At 34.8% G+C, this 14,730-nt stretch overlaps 3 protein-coding genes across 3 annotated transcripts; 1 reads left to right on the forward strand and 2 right to left on the reverse strand.

Annotated features, from left to right (window-relative positions):
• The first annotated feature begins 7,589 nt into the window (after window positions 1-7,589).
• LOC145048211 (UDP-Glycosyltransferase superfamily protein) lies at window positions 7,590-9,300 on the forward strand. The gene has a single exon (XM_078996647.1). It carries the CDS (start codon window positions 7,722-7,724, stop codon window positions 9,174-9,176), a length of 1,455 nt encoding a protein of 484 aa, XP_078852773.1. The 5' UTR covers window positions 7,590-7,721; the 3' UTR covers window positions 9,177-9,300.
• A 126-nt stretch (window positions 9,301-9,426) lies between these two features.
• LOC145048213 (uncharacterized) lies at window positions 9,427-11,354 on the reverse strand. Its single transcript, XM_078996649.1, has 6 exons — window positions 11,063-11,354; window positions 10,489-10,585; window positions 10,119-10,288; window positions 9,966-10,035; window positions 9,820-9,886; window positions 9,427-9,631 (listed from the first exon to the last, which is right to left on the reverse strand). Exons 1-5 carry the CDS (start codon window positions 11,228-11,230, stop codon window positions 9,870-9,872), a joined length of 522 nt encoding a protein of 173 aa, XP_078852775.1. The 5' UTR covers window positions 11,231-11,354; the 3' UTR covers window positions 9,427-9,631; window positions 9,820-9,869.
• A 1,630-nt stretch (window positions 11,355-12,984) lies between these two features.
• Window positions 12,985-14,345, reverse strand: LOC144998281 (BTB/POZ domain-containing protein). The gene is made up of 4 exons (XM_078958078.1): window positions 14,170-14,345; window positions 13,909-14,014; window positions 13,386-13,505; window positions 12,985-13,251 (listed from the first exon to the last, which is right to left on the reverse strand). The coding sequence occupies exons 1-3, from the start codon at window positions 14,279-14,281 to the stop codon at window positions 13,427-13,429; spliced, it is 297 nt and encodes a 98-aa protein (XP_078814204.1). The 5' UTR covers window positions 14,282-14,345; the 3' UTR covers window positions 12,985-13,251; window positions 13,386-13,426.
• Window positions 14,346-14,730: the final 385 nt, after the last annotated feature.

Here is a 14,730-nt window from a genome sequence, read left to right on the forward strand (position 1 = left end):
TCCATATTAGCTTAGCCCATTAACAAATGAGTATTAGCCCACACCATATAAAACCAATAGCCCACAATCTAATTAGTCTTCCTTTTAATCTTTAAATTAATTCATAATTAATTTAAGACTAAAACTAATTAAATAACATAACCTCATATTAATATATTATAACTTATAATATATTAATAAACATATGTGTATAACTCTCATAAAATTATCCATAAATAGTTTGGATGAGATGCAACCCAAATGGACCATGCCGGGTCGGGTCAAGTATATACTAAATATGTTATGGACTTAGACACCTTATCCAACAATAACAAGATAGAATACATACCTCTTTGATGTAGAATGTCTTCATGAAGCTTGAGTGTCTAGTGCCTCAAGTGTGACACCTCAAATGGTTCACACAACACCAAATACACTTGGAATAACTTGAGAGAATTCTACAACTCATGAAATCGACTAGACCATCTTTTACATACACTAGTGGCCGATTTTGGTGAATAATATGATGCTTATATAGTGTGTTACAATTAGGGTTACACCATGTAAGCCCTAATTGTCATGACCTTTCATTTCCATGACCCATGGGTTATGTAACCTCCATGGAGCTTCCATGGAGTATCCTATGGGTTCAACCCAACTAGATAATCCATGGAGCATTAGCCCACTATATAAGTATTGATGATTTACATAATCAACCCATATATTTAATTAGTCTTCTTTTGATCACATAATTAATTCTAAATTAATTCTTGATCAATACTAATTAAATATTATTATTCTTATTATTAATATACTAGAACTTATAATATATTAATAACCATATGTGTCTTATTTCTCTCACTTAGTCTATCCAAGTGCATGATGCCATGCAACCCAAATGGACCATACCAGGTCGGGTCAAGTCTTACCAATTATAGTTATGGACTTAGACATTAATCCAACATTCTATTCATCCCGGGGCGACAAAGATGTATAGGGATCTTCGTCTTGACTATTAGTGGCCCTGCATGAAGCGGGACGTAGCATGGTATGTGGAGCGGTGCTTGACCTGCAGGAAGGTCAAGGACGAACACCAGAGGCCACATGGAAAGATGCATCCGTTGGATATTCCCATGTGGAAATGGAAAGATATTACCATGAAATTCATCACCAAACTTCCCAGGACCGCACGGGGAGTGGATTCCATATGGATCATTGTGGATCGGTTGACCAAGAGCGCCCATTTTATACCGATCCAGGAGAGTATATCGGCCGAGAAGCTGACCGACATTTACATTCGGGAGGTGGTGGCTCGGCATGGAGTGCCAGTCTCTGTGATTTCCAACAGGGATGTGCGGTTTACTTCCAGGTTCTGGAAGAAGTTCCACGATGAGTTGGGTACTCGTCTGCACTTTAGCACCGCATTTCACCCACAGATGGATGGTCAGAGCGAGCGGACCATCCAGACTTTGGAAGATATGTTGCGGGCGTGTGTGCTAGATTTTGGTGGTAGCTGGGATACTTACCTCCCATTGACTGAATTCTCCTACAACAACAGCTACCACGCAAGTATCGATCGTCCTCCCTTTGAGATGTTATACGAGAGGAAGTGCAGGACTCCGATATATTGGGGTGAGGTTGGCCAGAGGGTCATGGGGAGCACCGAAGTGGTGCTCAAGAAGACAGAAAGAATTCAGTAGGTCAGGAGCAGGCTTCAGACTGCACATAGTCGGCAGAAAAGCTATGCCGACAAGCTTTGTCCAGACCTGGAGTTTCAGGTCGGGAATATAGTTCTGTTGAAGGTGTCGCCTTGGAAAGGCATCATCCGATTCAGGAAACGGGGAAAGCTAGGCCCCAGGTATATCGGGCCTTTCAGGGTTTTGGCCCGGGTGGGCAAGGTAGCATATCGGCTGGATCTGCCAGCAGAACTAAGTCATATCCACGGCACTTTCCACGTCTCCCAGCCGCAAAGGTATCTGGTGGACGACTCGGCAGTGGTGCCCCTGGAGGATATACAGGTTGATGGCAGCCTGAACTACATTGAGCGGCCCGTGGTGATCCTCGACTGAAAGTCGAAGGATCTGAGGAACAAGAAGGTCGAGCTGGTCAAGGTGCAATGTCAGCACCGGAAGGGTTCGGAGTGGACGTGGGAGCCAGTGGACGAGATGATAGAGCATTATCCAGAGCTTTTTCAGGACCGAGCAATAGACTTCGAGGCCGAAGTCTAAGATAAATGGGGGACATTTGTAGCACCCGGTTCCTGGTATGAATTTCATTCAAGTATTATTCATTTTTTTGCCTCGAACTCGGAAAGTTGTTAGCCAACTCGACGAGTAGGAGCGACTTGGACCCGTGAGTTTAATGACCTACTCGACGAGTCGGCAACTAGACTCGACAAGTAGGCCCTGACTGGACAAAACCCTAATCTAAGGGATTGCAACATATTTAAGCATCTCATTCAACCTCCCTCCGTCCCTATTGTTCTCAGAACTCTCCATATCAAACCCTAATTGTTTGTGTAAAGATCTAAGGCCTTTGTGGTGGTTTTTAGTGATCTTGGAACATAAGAAGGAAGAGAAAGGCTTGAGGAATCAAGAAGAGGCTAGAGGAGTTCGAGTTTGTGCACCCTTTGTAGTTCTTTAGTGGTATAAAGTTGATACCTTGCTCTTTCATGTTTTAGATCCCTTTTTGGGGTGATTTAGCGCTTTTCGGAGCCATTCTTGATGACCAATCATGAGTACAAGCATGGTTGGGCTAAGACTTCAGATCCAAGGTCTTTGAGGGGTTACAAGGCAGAAAGGGACTGGTTTTGGAGCCTTAGAGAGCCCCATGATCTTAAGAGTCTAATTTAGGGCCATTTGAGCTCATAGTCCCATGCATGCACGTAAAGTTTGTAACTTTACGTGCTAGATCGATCTTAGAAGCCTATATCTATCTTTTGGCCAAGTGTTGTACATCAGAAATCGAGAAATGAGACTTGGTTATTCTTAACTCGACGAGTTGTTCTTGGACTCGGCGAGTTCCTGGCTTGACTTCCCTTTTCTGTTGTGGTTCGAAGGAACCCAATGAGTGTGAGAGTGGTCTTAGAGGGGTCCAGGGGAGTGACTCAACGCATTAGACTTCACCATAGACCTGGAAATCATAGAACTCGACGAGTTGTTCATACAACTCGGCGAGTCAAGGGCAGACTTGTTCATAGGATGGGGATGAACTCGACGAGTTGTCCATACAATCCGATGAGTCTGATGAAGGTTCATTTGTGGATGTTTTAAAAGGAGAACTCGTCGAGTCGTTGCTAAACTCGATGAGTAAGGGTGTGAAGAAGGGCAGATGAAAGGATAGGGACTCGACGAGTTGGCGGCCCAACTCAACGAGTCAAGTCAACTGGAAGTTGACTTTGACTTTGACTTGGTTAAGGGTAAAATAGTCATTTTACCCTAAGAGTAATTATCAGTGTCTGATTAAGTGTTTTATTGATTTATAGCCGGAGGATCGCCGGAGCAGCAGTCAGACATCTGCCGAGCAGCTTTTCAGCAGTCAGCCTTACGAGGTGAGTTACCTTCCAGTAGAAGTCGGTCTAAGGCACCAATATCGGAGTTGTATGTTAAATGATTGTCTTTGTGATATTCATCTAGGTTTGCTACTACCTGATATGTTATGTGCTAGTATGATATGATGTTATATGCTAGTAGCAGTAGGGGAGATAGTCCCCAAGATTCCGGTCGATAGGGCCGAAGGGGATAGTCATACCCAGTCATGCTAGATAGAATATGATTATGTGTTACATGTTACGTAGTAGTAGTAGAGGGGTGAAATAGTCCACAGTATCCGGTCGAGAGGACCGAATGGGAGGCCAGCACCCATGTATGCTAGGCAGTATCCGATCGAGAGGACCGAAGGGGAGGCCAGCACCCATGTATGCTAGGCGGTATCCGGTTGAGAGAACCGAAGGGGTAGGTCGGGCACTCAGATATGTCTGACAGTATATGTATGCTATATGATTGTATGGTATGCGGTACGATGGGGAAACTCACTAAGCTTCGTGCTTACAGTTTTCAGTTTTGTTTCAGGTACCTCTTCAACGAAGGGGAAGGAGCTGGCGCGGTAGCTACACATCATACACACACATGTTGGATTTCCGCATTACGAGATTCTTGGGATTGTACTCTGACGTTGTTATATTTATGGTTTGGTTTTCAGACATGAGATATTAGTTTTATGAAATTATGTCTTCACTATGTTTCTTATGGAAGTTTTATAAATCAATTAGTTAAAAATGAAATTTTTGGACTCGAAATTTGGGATGTTACAAGCTTTATTTAATTTTTTCATTTATAACAACTTGATTAAATTCTTAGGAAACTAATGATGCTATGATAGATAAGAAATTGGAAGTACTTATCATCTATAAATAAGTGTAAGTACTTACGTACTTACTATTACGAATGTAATGATGCTATGATAGACAAGAAATTGGAAGTACTTATCATCTATAAATAAGTGTAAGTACTTACGTACTTACTATTACGAATTAAATATTACCAACTTATTATTTGTACTTTGTTGTTAGGAGAAAAAAAAATACATTCCTTAATTCTTACATCAATAAATTCGAATAAAGCACATAACTATGTCCCAACATTTGCCCAATTTCATAACAAAGTGTGTCCCAAATTCCCCCATGATTATTGCCGCATAAAGCTTGCATTGAACACAAGATATTCAGATTCATGATATCATGTCAGAAACAATGGCAATGATATGGTTTGCCTTATATAGCATAAATTCCTAGCTTTTCTTTGTGTCTTTGTTGCCCATGAAAAAGGCAAAATATTGTGTTTAAATACGTGTCACACACAACAAACATTATTCAATAATTATTAAATCAGAATATCATAATATAATAGTATTTATCGTAATAAGAAAATAAAACTTTAAAATTACATATCGTTAAAAATAATAAACAAGCCAAATTTTTACAAAAGCCAAATTTTTACAAATATCTTTTTTACAAGGCTTTCATCTTATAAAAACTATTCTTTACAAAATTATTGATAGAAAAATTAATATGATAAGAAACAAAATAAACCTCATAGTTTATAGGATTATAACGAAAAGTGACCTTATACAGTCTATTATAATTACAAAACAAAGCAAACAAAAAAATAAACAAATTGATTTTTCCGTACCAAACTACCAATTATAAACCAAAAAAATATACTTAATATTTCAGCTAAAAAAAATAAAATTTATCTTTAGCAAATCCAAAAAATCTGCGTCTCTATTCTAATAAAGATAAGTTTATTCTCATATTGACAAGTGCCACAATATTAGAAATCATCAATAATATTTCATGATACATGTCAACCTATTAATTCTACATGTTAAATTTTAAATTTTAAATTTCTCACTCTAATTACATTAAATTAATAACTGATTAGGTTTGAGACCCGCATACTACATGTGTTTATTAAAAATAAAAAGTTTAATATTAATATGTAAACATTAAACATTGTATAAAATAATTGAAAAAAATAAAGTAAATCAATGAGTTTGTAATATTTATGTGAATTTATTCTCAAATTAATAAAATAATAACCTTACATGAATAGAATAAGAACTTTTCATATATATAACCGTAAATTCTGGAAATTTAATATAATAATGAAAACCTCAAAAAAAAAATACAAGCGGAAAATAAGAAAATGAAAAGAAAACTAAAAAAAGTTATGTTGCAAAATGAAGGAGAAGAAAACATGTGGTAAAAAATAAATAAATAAATAACTTTCATTTATTAGAAATAATTCTTCATTTTAAATTTTAAATTTTACACTCTAATTACATTAAATTAATAACATTAGAATAAAAAAAATAAAATTAAGTTAATATATATTATAAGGTGATATAATTTCATGTATTTATTTAAATCAATGATTATAATTCTATATAGCTAAAAAATATCTCTTAATTAATAATTTATTTAAATTAATTTATTCGAAATAATTAATTAATAAGTTAAAGTTTTTATCATAAAATTTAATTAATTTTATATTTGTGGTTCTTACGGGTTATAAATTAGTTAATCAACAAACCTATAGCACGGATCGACATAAAAGATCAACATTTATTTCCACACATAATTTAAAAAAAATTATCGAGATAAATTTTCAAAAAAGTAAGTAGGATGACAAGATAGATAACTAAGTCAAGTTAATTTTTGTCAACCTCTCCTCCTCCTCTCCCTCCCCCCACCCCCCAACCCCCCCACCCCCCCCCCCCCCACCCTAAATAAATAAATAAATAAATAAATAAATAAGTTGATTCTAATTACCGACCAAAATTTTAAATTAGACACGGATAAAGGTACTTTAGTTCCTTCATATCAATATAATGTTATTGATCACACTTTATTAAAAGTGTCTTTTATTGATCACACATTAATTATTACTTTATATTTTGTTAAACATATATATTTGATATTTATTATTATTATTATTATACTCCTTACGATAAAATTAGCATTGTTATAATACATCCTTACGATAAAATAATTGGAATACCTGGGGAATCTCGCTGTAAAATAAGATATGATAAGAAGAAGATTTTCATTAAGAAAGAGCACTTGACAAAGTTAGAAGCCATAATGAAACCATTCTAGCAAACTTTTAGGTTGATTTGAATAATATTAAACTTTTGTTTTTATTGAGTTCTACATACCAAACACATCAGAATTATGGTGGTTGTATACGATTTATTACACATATGATTCACTTGATTCATGATAAAATGCCTTATTTTGTATTCTAGATTGTAAAATAATGCATACGTTTGGAAAAATATGATTGATTCTACATGTAAATCATTATACATTTTGTTAGTCAAAAATGTAATACATTATACATGATAGTGAATAACAAGTTTTTTATTACTCGTTGAAACACTGAAAAACTAGAATTATTGAAAGTCTTTTAATTTTTTCTTAAAAAACAGTTTTAGTCTACAGACTTAAAATAAATTAATTAATTAAAAAAAACAATCTTTACCTCTTAAAAAACAAAGAGGACCTTAGTTATAATGATAATCACTACATGCCAAAAACTATAGTGTAACGTTTTCCAAGCCTCGCTAGAGAAATTTGGTGTGATTTACAATCAGAATGGGTGCCTTCAAAAAAAATCACAGTATAAAATATCAAATGATGATTAATATATATATATATATATATATATATATATATATATATATATATATATATATATATATATATATATATATATATATTTCTTATGGTTTAACATGTGAAACAAAATAGATAAAACCCAAAACAATTTGTAAACAATCAACAACCATCTGAATCTAAATGATATTCTAATTTCTAAGCAATAACCTACTATATAAATCAGTTTAAAATAGACAGATTATTTAAGTCAAATATATCGGTAGTGGTTAGACTTAGTGGTTGGACTTTGCTTAACCTCCCCTCAAATGTCTAGTAATATCCTATTATTTCTGACACTAAAAAGACCGAATCTTAACTTTAATCCATGGAGTCAACTAAGCTTGTATCCAATCCATAGCTTCAGATCTGCTTCACCCCCATGTGCACAAAGTCTCCCCTTTGTCATTTTATACCCAACCCCATTTGGATCTTGAAGAACTCTTGATCCTCGTAAAAAAATCTTATCCTCAATTGTACAGAAAATGATCAATACTGAAACTTGATCTTGATTAAAGATTGATCCATGGTGTCCGGTTTTCGAGGTTTCTGCTCCATTCTAGTCCTCCTCTCGGTTCTCTCAACTATCTCATTACTCTACCTTGCTTCCTTCTACTCTCATGAACAGAGTCTGGAACTCGGACTAGGATTGGGATTGGGACTGAGACTAGGACAAAACCAGAACCACCAAATCGATCTTCTAACCTTCCCATCGGCATGGAACCATCTTTCGTTCCCTCCAAACCCACCTCAAAAACTCCTCAAAATTGCACTTTTTGTCAAGAAATGGCCCGACAGGCGCCACGCTGGCGGGCTGGAGCGTCACGCTCTGACGCTCCACCTGGCTCTGGCCAAACGCGGCCATGAGCTGCACATCTTCACCGCCTCCTCTTCCAACTTTTCATTCCCAAATTACCCTTACGAAAATTTACATTTCCATCTCTCGAAACCTACCGATGCCGGGTACCTCAACCAAGCTCTCATTTGGAAACAATTCCAAGATCAAAACTCGTCCGGAAAAACATTTGACGTGGTCCACACCGAGAGTGTAAGCTTAATGTATACACGGTCAAAACACGTTTCAAATTTAGCGGTTTCTTGGCACGGAATCGCGTATGAGACGTTACATTCCGACATCATTCAAGAACTCCTACGCGCACCCAATGAAAACCAGACGAATCACTTGACCGAAAGAGCGGGAAAAGTAGTGAACGAGATAAAATTCTTTCAAAACTACGCACACCATGTTGCCACAAGTGATCATGTTGGGGACGTACTGAAAAGGATCTACATGATACCGGAAGACCGAGTTCATATCATACTCAACGGTGTAGACGAAGATGTTTTCAAACCGGATTACAACACCGGAATCGAATTCCGGTCGCATTTCGGTATTCCGGAGACGAAAACACTGATTCTAGGAATGGCGGGTAGGTTGGTTAAGGACAAAGGACACCCGTTAATGTTCGAAGCGCTAAAGCAAATCTTTACTGAAAACTCGACTTTCCGGGAGACTGTGGTGGTTTTGGTCGCCGGAGATGGTCCGTGGGGTGTTCGATATAAAGAACTTGGGCATAATGTAGTTGCTTTGGGCCCACTACAACCGGTTCAAATGGCTAGATTTTACAATGCGATTGATATATTTGTGAACCCGACCCTTCGAGCTCAGGGTTTGGATCATACTTTGTTGGAAGCGGTTCTTTCCGGGAAGCCATTGATGGCTACAAAGCTTGCGAGCATTACCGGGTCGGTGATTATCGGGAAGGAACACGGGTACACGTTTTCACCAAATGTTGATTCGCTCAAGAAATGTCTGTATGAGGTTTGGGAAGATGGGAGAGGTGTGTTGGAAGAGAAAGGGAAGGTGGGTAGAGAAAGAGGCGTCAAGCTTTTTACTGCAACAAAAATGGCTGCAGCATATGAAAGACTATTTCTATGCATCTCAAACGGGAAAAAGAATCATGAATATTGTAAATATTAGTCTACAAAATGTTACATGAGAAAGATAGTATCTGGGTTCAAGTCTCCAAATCCATTGTGGATAGAGTTATTATTATGTCAGCCACCTAACAACAGGTGTTTGTATCTGATTTACATGGAAAAAGTGTGTCATGGATTTGTTTGTACCATTTTTGCATGGACATGACAACATGATATAGTATGATTTTTTTTTTTTAACCAAAGTGGCATAATTTATTTTTGGCACAGGAATTGTACTATTTTTTGTAAGATGAATAGCAAGAAAGCTTTTTTATTTATACTGAAACCTCGAAAATATCATATATCTAAAGCAACAAAAATGTCGATATGCATTGAAAGGAGAAGAAACAAACAAAAAGTTAAGGTAATAGAGGTGAGATGACGAAGTACATGACGCGACATCTTTCATATATATCAACAAAAACTTCAAACTTCTATAAAGGCTTCATGAATTTCCTGCACAATCACATCACGAAAAGTGCAATTAATACTGTAAATGTGATTTCAGATCTACTATAAGAAAATGAGTCAAATTTGTAAAAGGTTATGACTAAATAGGGAAAGTCCCCTTTCTCTACATTTACCTATTAAGTCTCCTTCTGAATTAAATAAGTAAAAAAGAAAAATCCACAGAAAAAATATACCTTGGTTAATAGGCGGAAAATCCATGTTGTTGCCTAAAGGGGGCATGGTCTTAATAATAAAGAGACCCTGCATCAAAAACAATATTTAAAATGTTAAATCACGGTTTTCAATTTCAAACAGTGAAACATCACAATTCTCAACAAACCTTGCCACCAATTTCCTCTAGAAGCACTATGCAAATGATTAGGATCATCTTTTCCATCGAATTTCTTGAACTAAAACATACAGAAGAAAGAAATTCATTAAACGGGAGCGTTTTATATTTCTTGATAATAGATAAATGGAAGATTATGTTTACTTTGGAATATGATTGTGATGTTGGATCACTTGAAGAACAGACATACATATCTTCTTGCCCACCATAGTATAAAGATGAACTTAATGGAGAAGGTTCCACTCGTTCTTGAAAGATTGGCCTTCTCTCCATGTTCATTACGCCATTTGCAATTGCAGTGTTCTTAGCTACAGCTGCTCAATTTACATTAACAATGGCGTTAATATGCATTTCAATTACCATATTGTTCATTGATTATAGTAATATGGGAAACTTGCTTTTGCTTTGGATTCTGTAGCAAATTACATTAAAAGGGATCAATCGTAATTAGTAAAACTACCATATAGCATGCAGTTTTTGGATTCTGAAACTTAATAAAGAAAGAGATGCGAACCTGAAGTTCCATGGGTGGCTGTCCACAACTGGCTCTCCGAGGTCTCCTTTTGTGTAGCTCCGGTGAACTGTGGACAATTAGGGTTTCTTGCTAATACCTAAAGAGATTGAACATTGTTGAACCAGATCAATTATAACTTTGAGTTTTAACAGAGTAGCTAATTAGCAGTATTAAGATCAATAAACCTAGGTTAATGTTATCTTAAAAACTAATAGGTAATACTCAGTCTTGGTGTTCGAGAAACTAATAAGAAAGATAGCCCTACGAGGGTTTTAACTCAAACTTTAATCACTGTAACATACTTTAAATTAGCCCTAAAAAATAACAAGATCAGGAAGAACAGACGAATAGATCAATAAGAAAAGTCCAGAGAAAGAACAAACGCTTTCCCTACGGAAGCTTAATTTCATAAAATCAAATCGAAACGAATAAAAATCATAATTCGTTTCATGATTGTAAGATAGAATTTACCCTTGATTTCAGACCCGAATTAAAATTAGCAATCACCCGAATAAATACTAAATAAAAAAATTGATTTATAAGAATCGAACCGACTCAAGAAAAACGATAATACCGTGGACGGAGGAGGAAAAATTGAAGAGAAAACTCCGGCGGAGGACGGCTGTGAGTCATTGTTACCGAAAAGTTCAGCAGTGAATGATGAGGAGGTGGATGACCGGGGTGGAGACGGAGACGGCGGCGGCGACGACGGGGAGGAAGTAGATTGATTCTTGTTTTCCATTAATGTGTGTTGATTTGTTGTTTGTTTGTTGAATCAAAATAGAGAAAAACAGAGGAATCGGTGGATAAGATTTGCATATAGAGCCAAAACAGAAGTACCAAAAGGAGTGAGAACAGAGCACGTGGATATGATTCACATGAAGAAATCGAGCTATCGACATATCTTTCATTTATCGACATTACGTTCTCGTGCCTGGCACGTGCCGTTACATAAAAGCACTCTAAAAACTAAGGACACATGCGGTGCGAATCGACCGCAATGGTTATGAACCGTGTTATGCGATGCGGTGCGTTTTGATACGGTAAATGCAGTTTGATGCCATTACAAATAGAATATATATATATATGTAATTATTTATTAAATATTTAATAGCCATATTATATATATATATATATATATATATATATATATATATATATATATATATATATATATATATATATATATATATATATAACTTTCCGAAGTGTCAAGCTTTTTAATAGTGGATAAATGGGTCTTGTTTTTCGAATCAATAAGTTGTATGTGTATCGGGATCCCTATTTTCTTATTTTTGTTGCATTTTTTTTCTTTGATGTGTTTTTAATCATTTATGAATACAATTTTTGTGTTGTCTTTGTTACAATGTTATTTGTTTTATTGATATAACTAAAGTGTTTTGAACTTTTACGATTATAACTGTGTTTTTTTACTTCCAAATCTTGTTTTATTTATTTACGAATATATATATATATATATATATATATATATATATATATATATATATATATATATATATATATATAAACCACACTAAAAGAAAAGAAAAAAAAAAAACTATGAGACAGTACACTTATGCATAAACAAATAAACTTTTTGTGACAAAACATATCAAATAAATGTACTCCTTATTGTATTGAAGTATATATTATGTTTCCTAAAAGTGCATTCTTCAAATTCCAAATACTCAAAATAGAACAGACAAATTTAATTGGCGACTTTAAAATTTGAGACAATGCCCAAGGGTCAAGAATCAAGATTCAAGAATAGTATGTCTCTTTATTGTTGGGTCTACTCTTAACTAGGTCCTTAATCGGTCCTGCACCCAACCAAAATATTCCTTAACTGTTTCGGACGTTAACCGTGCATGAATCTACAAATATAGAATGGAATTTTTTTTGTTTGTATTCATTTTTTGTATTTTACTTAAATGACTTATAAGTTAGAAATAAGACATTTGGTAGATCAAAATATAAAATATGTATCTTTTCCCCCTCATTTACAGGAAATAGTTTTCTAAAACCTCTCTGTTATTTGTAAAATGACCATTGAAATTCAAAAATTGTTTATTAGATGTCAAAGTTGTTTTCATATTCCGGAATACTTTTTTCTATCCGAAATGTTTTATTTTTGTCAGAAAAAAATATTTTCAATTTTTCCAAAGCACAAAAAAAACAAATAAATAAAATAAAAATAAAAATACTGTCCTTTTGAATAATCTTTCAATCCAAATGGTTATTTTTGTGAATATCTCATATTCATGTAATGGTTCCTAGGTCTGGCTTTTAACTGTTTTTTTCAAAATATAATTAATAAATTTATACACATCTAAAAAAAGGTTAAATTGTTAAAAATAATGCCAAAAACTTATTAAAACGGCTACATGACCATTTTTCATTTCCAAATTCCATATCAAAAACCCACTAAAAGACGAAAAACAGCTAGAAAGCACGACGGGCCTTCAACTGGGCCTTGCATTGGGCCCACACCTACCATAAACATAAAGTACTACTGTACTAGTACTACTTCTGTGTTATTCAACAATTCATTATTTAGTATTTACAAGCACAATAGCAACAATTACACATATAACCAAGATTCAAACAAACATATTGTTCCTATGTTTTTATGGATACGCAATTCCTAACAATTGTCTTACAACTACAATAAAAAATAAAAAAAAACATCTGCCACTTTGGTCATAACTCCTTCCAACTACAAAGGTGCTGATTTTCACAAAACCATCCTCAAGCATTCTTGATCTAACAACAATAACCAAAAAAAAGTACAACATGATTCACAAATATGTTGGCATGTATTACAGCATTATAGTTTAAATATATAATGCTGTAATAGGAAAAATAAATGTAGTTTTAGTAGAGGAAGGGAAGGGTACCCATGGTCAAGAACAAGATGCTTCCAATCAGAGGAGATTTGTCAAGTGTGCAGATAATTAGCAGCCATCATCAATTCCAGTGTCAATTCAGGTTCAATGTGGAATTCAGTCTCCTTCCCACTGCCATGTTACAAAAGGGTAGAAATGTCAATTGTCACACTCACACCTACTAGATAAATCAAATGGCAAGTATGATAGTACATCATCACATATACAAGTTTGCTCTCTGATGATGATCAGATCCACCAATGTTTACCAAATATACAGTAAAATTATTCCTTGATATAGGAACGAATGAATTTTAACTTGGATGAAGTGATATATGATACTAAGTTTTGATCTTGTTTGTTGATAATGCCCTTTTCTTCATTATTTTCAATCTATTGGACGCTCATATATCTATGTGCTTCGTATAATAAGTCTTAATTGTTAGATCAGAATCCTAATTCTGAATTCAGTACCCTTTTATGATTTACATGTTTTCCAGAAAACAAAAGTGACACATGATAGATACGAAGCGAACCTAGCATATTGAAGAGACCAGTAAAAGTACTGGCAAATTTTCTCCAGAATGGTGGTGCTTATTTCCGGAAAAGTCACTTCTTGATGCTCGGTTTCCGCAAAATCGCCTGAACAAGATATCAACAGACAATAAATCTCAGATTGAAATCAAGACAGACGCCAATTCCAATTTACGACTGGAGATTTTTAATTAACATCGCTGATTTTAGAAACTGAAAATGATGGGGGTTAGGGTTAGGGTTAGTAAAAGGATATAACGAACCTGGAGAAGTGAGCATGTTACGGATGGTTTGAGAAACCATGGCGGCATTCTTATCGATGACGAATTCGAAACCCTCTGCACTGATGAGCTTTACGGTGTCTTCTTTCTTCATCTTTTCTATCTTTCTCCCACAACTTTCCGATGCTTTTTGCAATCGACAAAACCTCCTGGTTGAGGAAATCATAAATGTTAGATAAAACTTCATAAATGGTCCTTTTGGTTTATTAAAATTTTGGTTTTAATCCTTATTTTTTTGTTTTTAAAACAGGTCCATATAATTTAAAAACTTTTAATGAGTTAATGATTTAGGAGGGTAATAATATTTTAATTTTGTCCACATAAGATCCTTAAGTTTTTTTATACATATTACACCAATATGGTTGTTATAAACCATTTAAAAATGGTAATAAGGTTTTAATTTTGTCCATATTAGATTCCTAAGGGTTTTTTTTTTGTACATATTACACCAACATGATTGTTATAACCGTTTAAACATAATAATAGGGTTTAATTGTGTCTACATTAGGTCCTTATTTTTAATATTTTTATCATTTCATCTAA

This window comes from Lactuca saligna, chromosome 5, assembly GCF_052625555.1.
Source record: "Lactuca saligna cultivar CGN05327 chromosome 5, ASM5262555v1, whole genome shotgun sequence".
NCBI classification, from domain to species: Eukaryota; Viridiplantae; Streptophyta; class Magnoliopsida; order Asterales; family Asteraceae; genus Lactuca; species Lactuca saligna.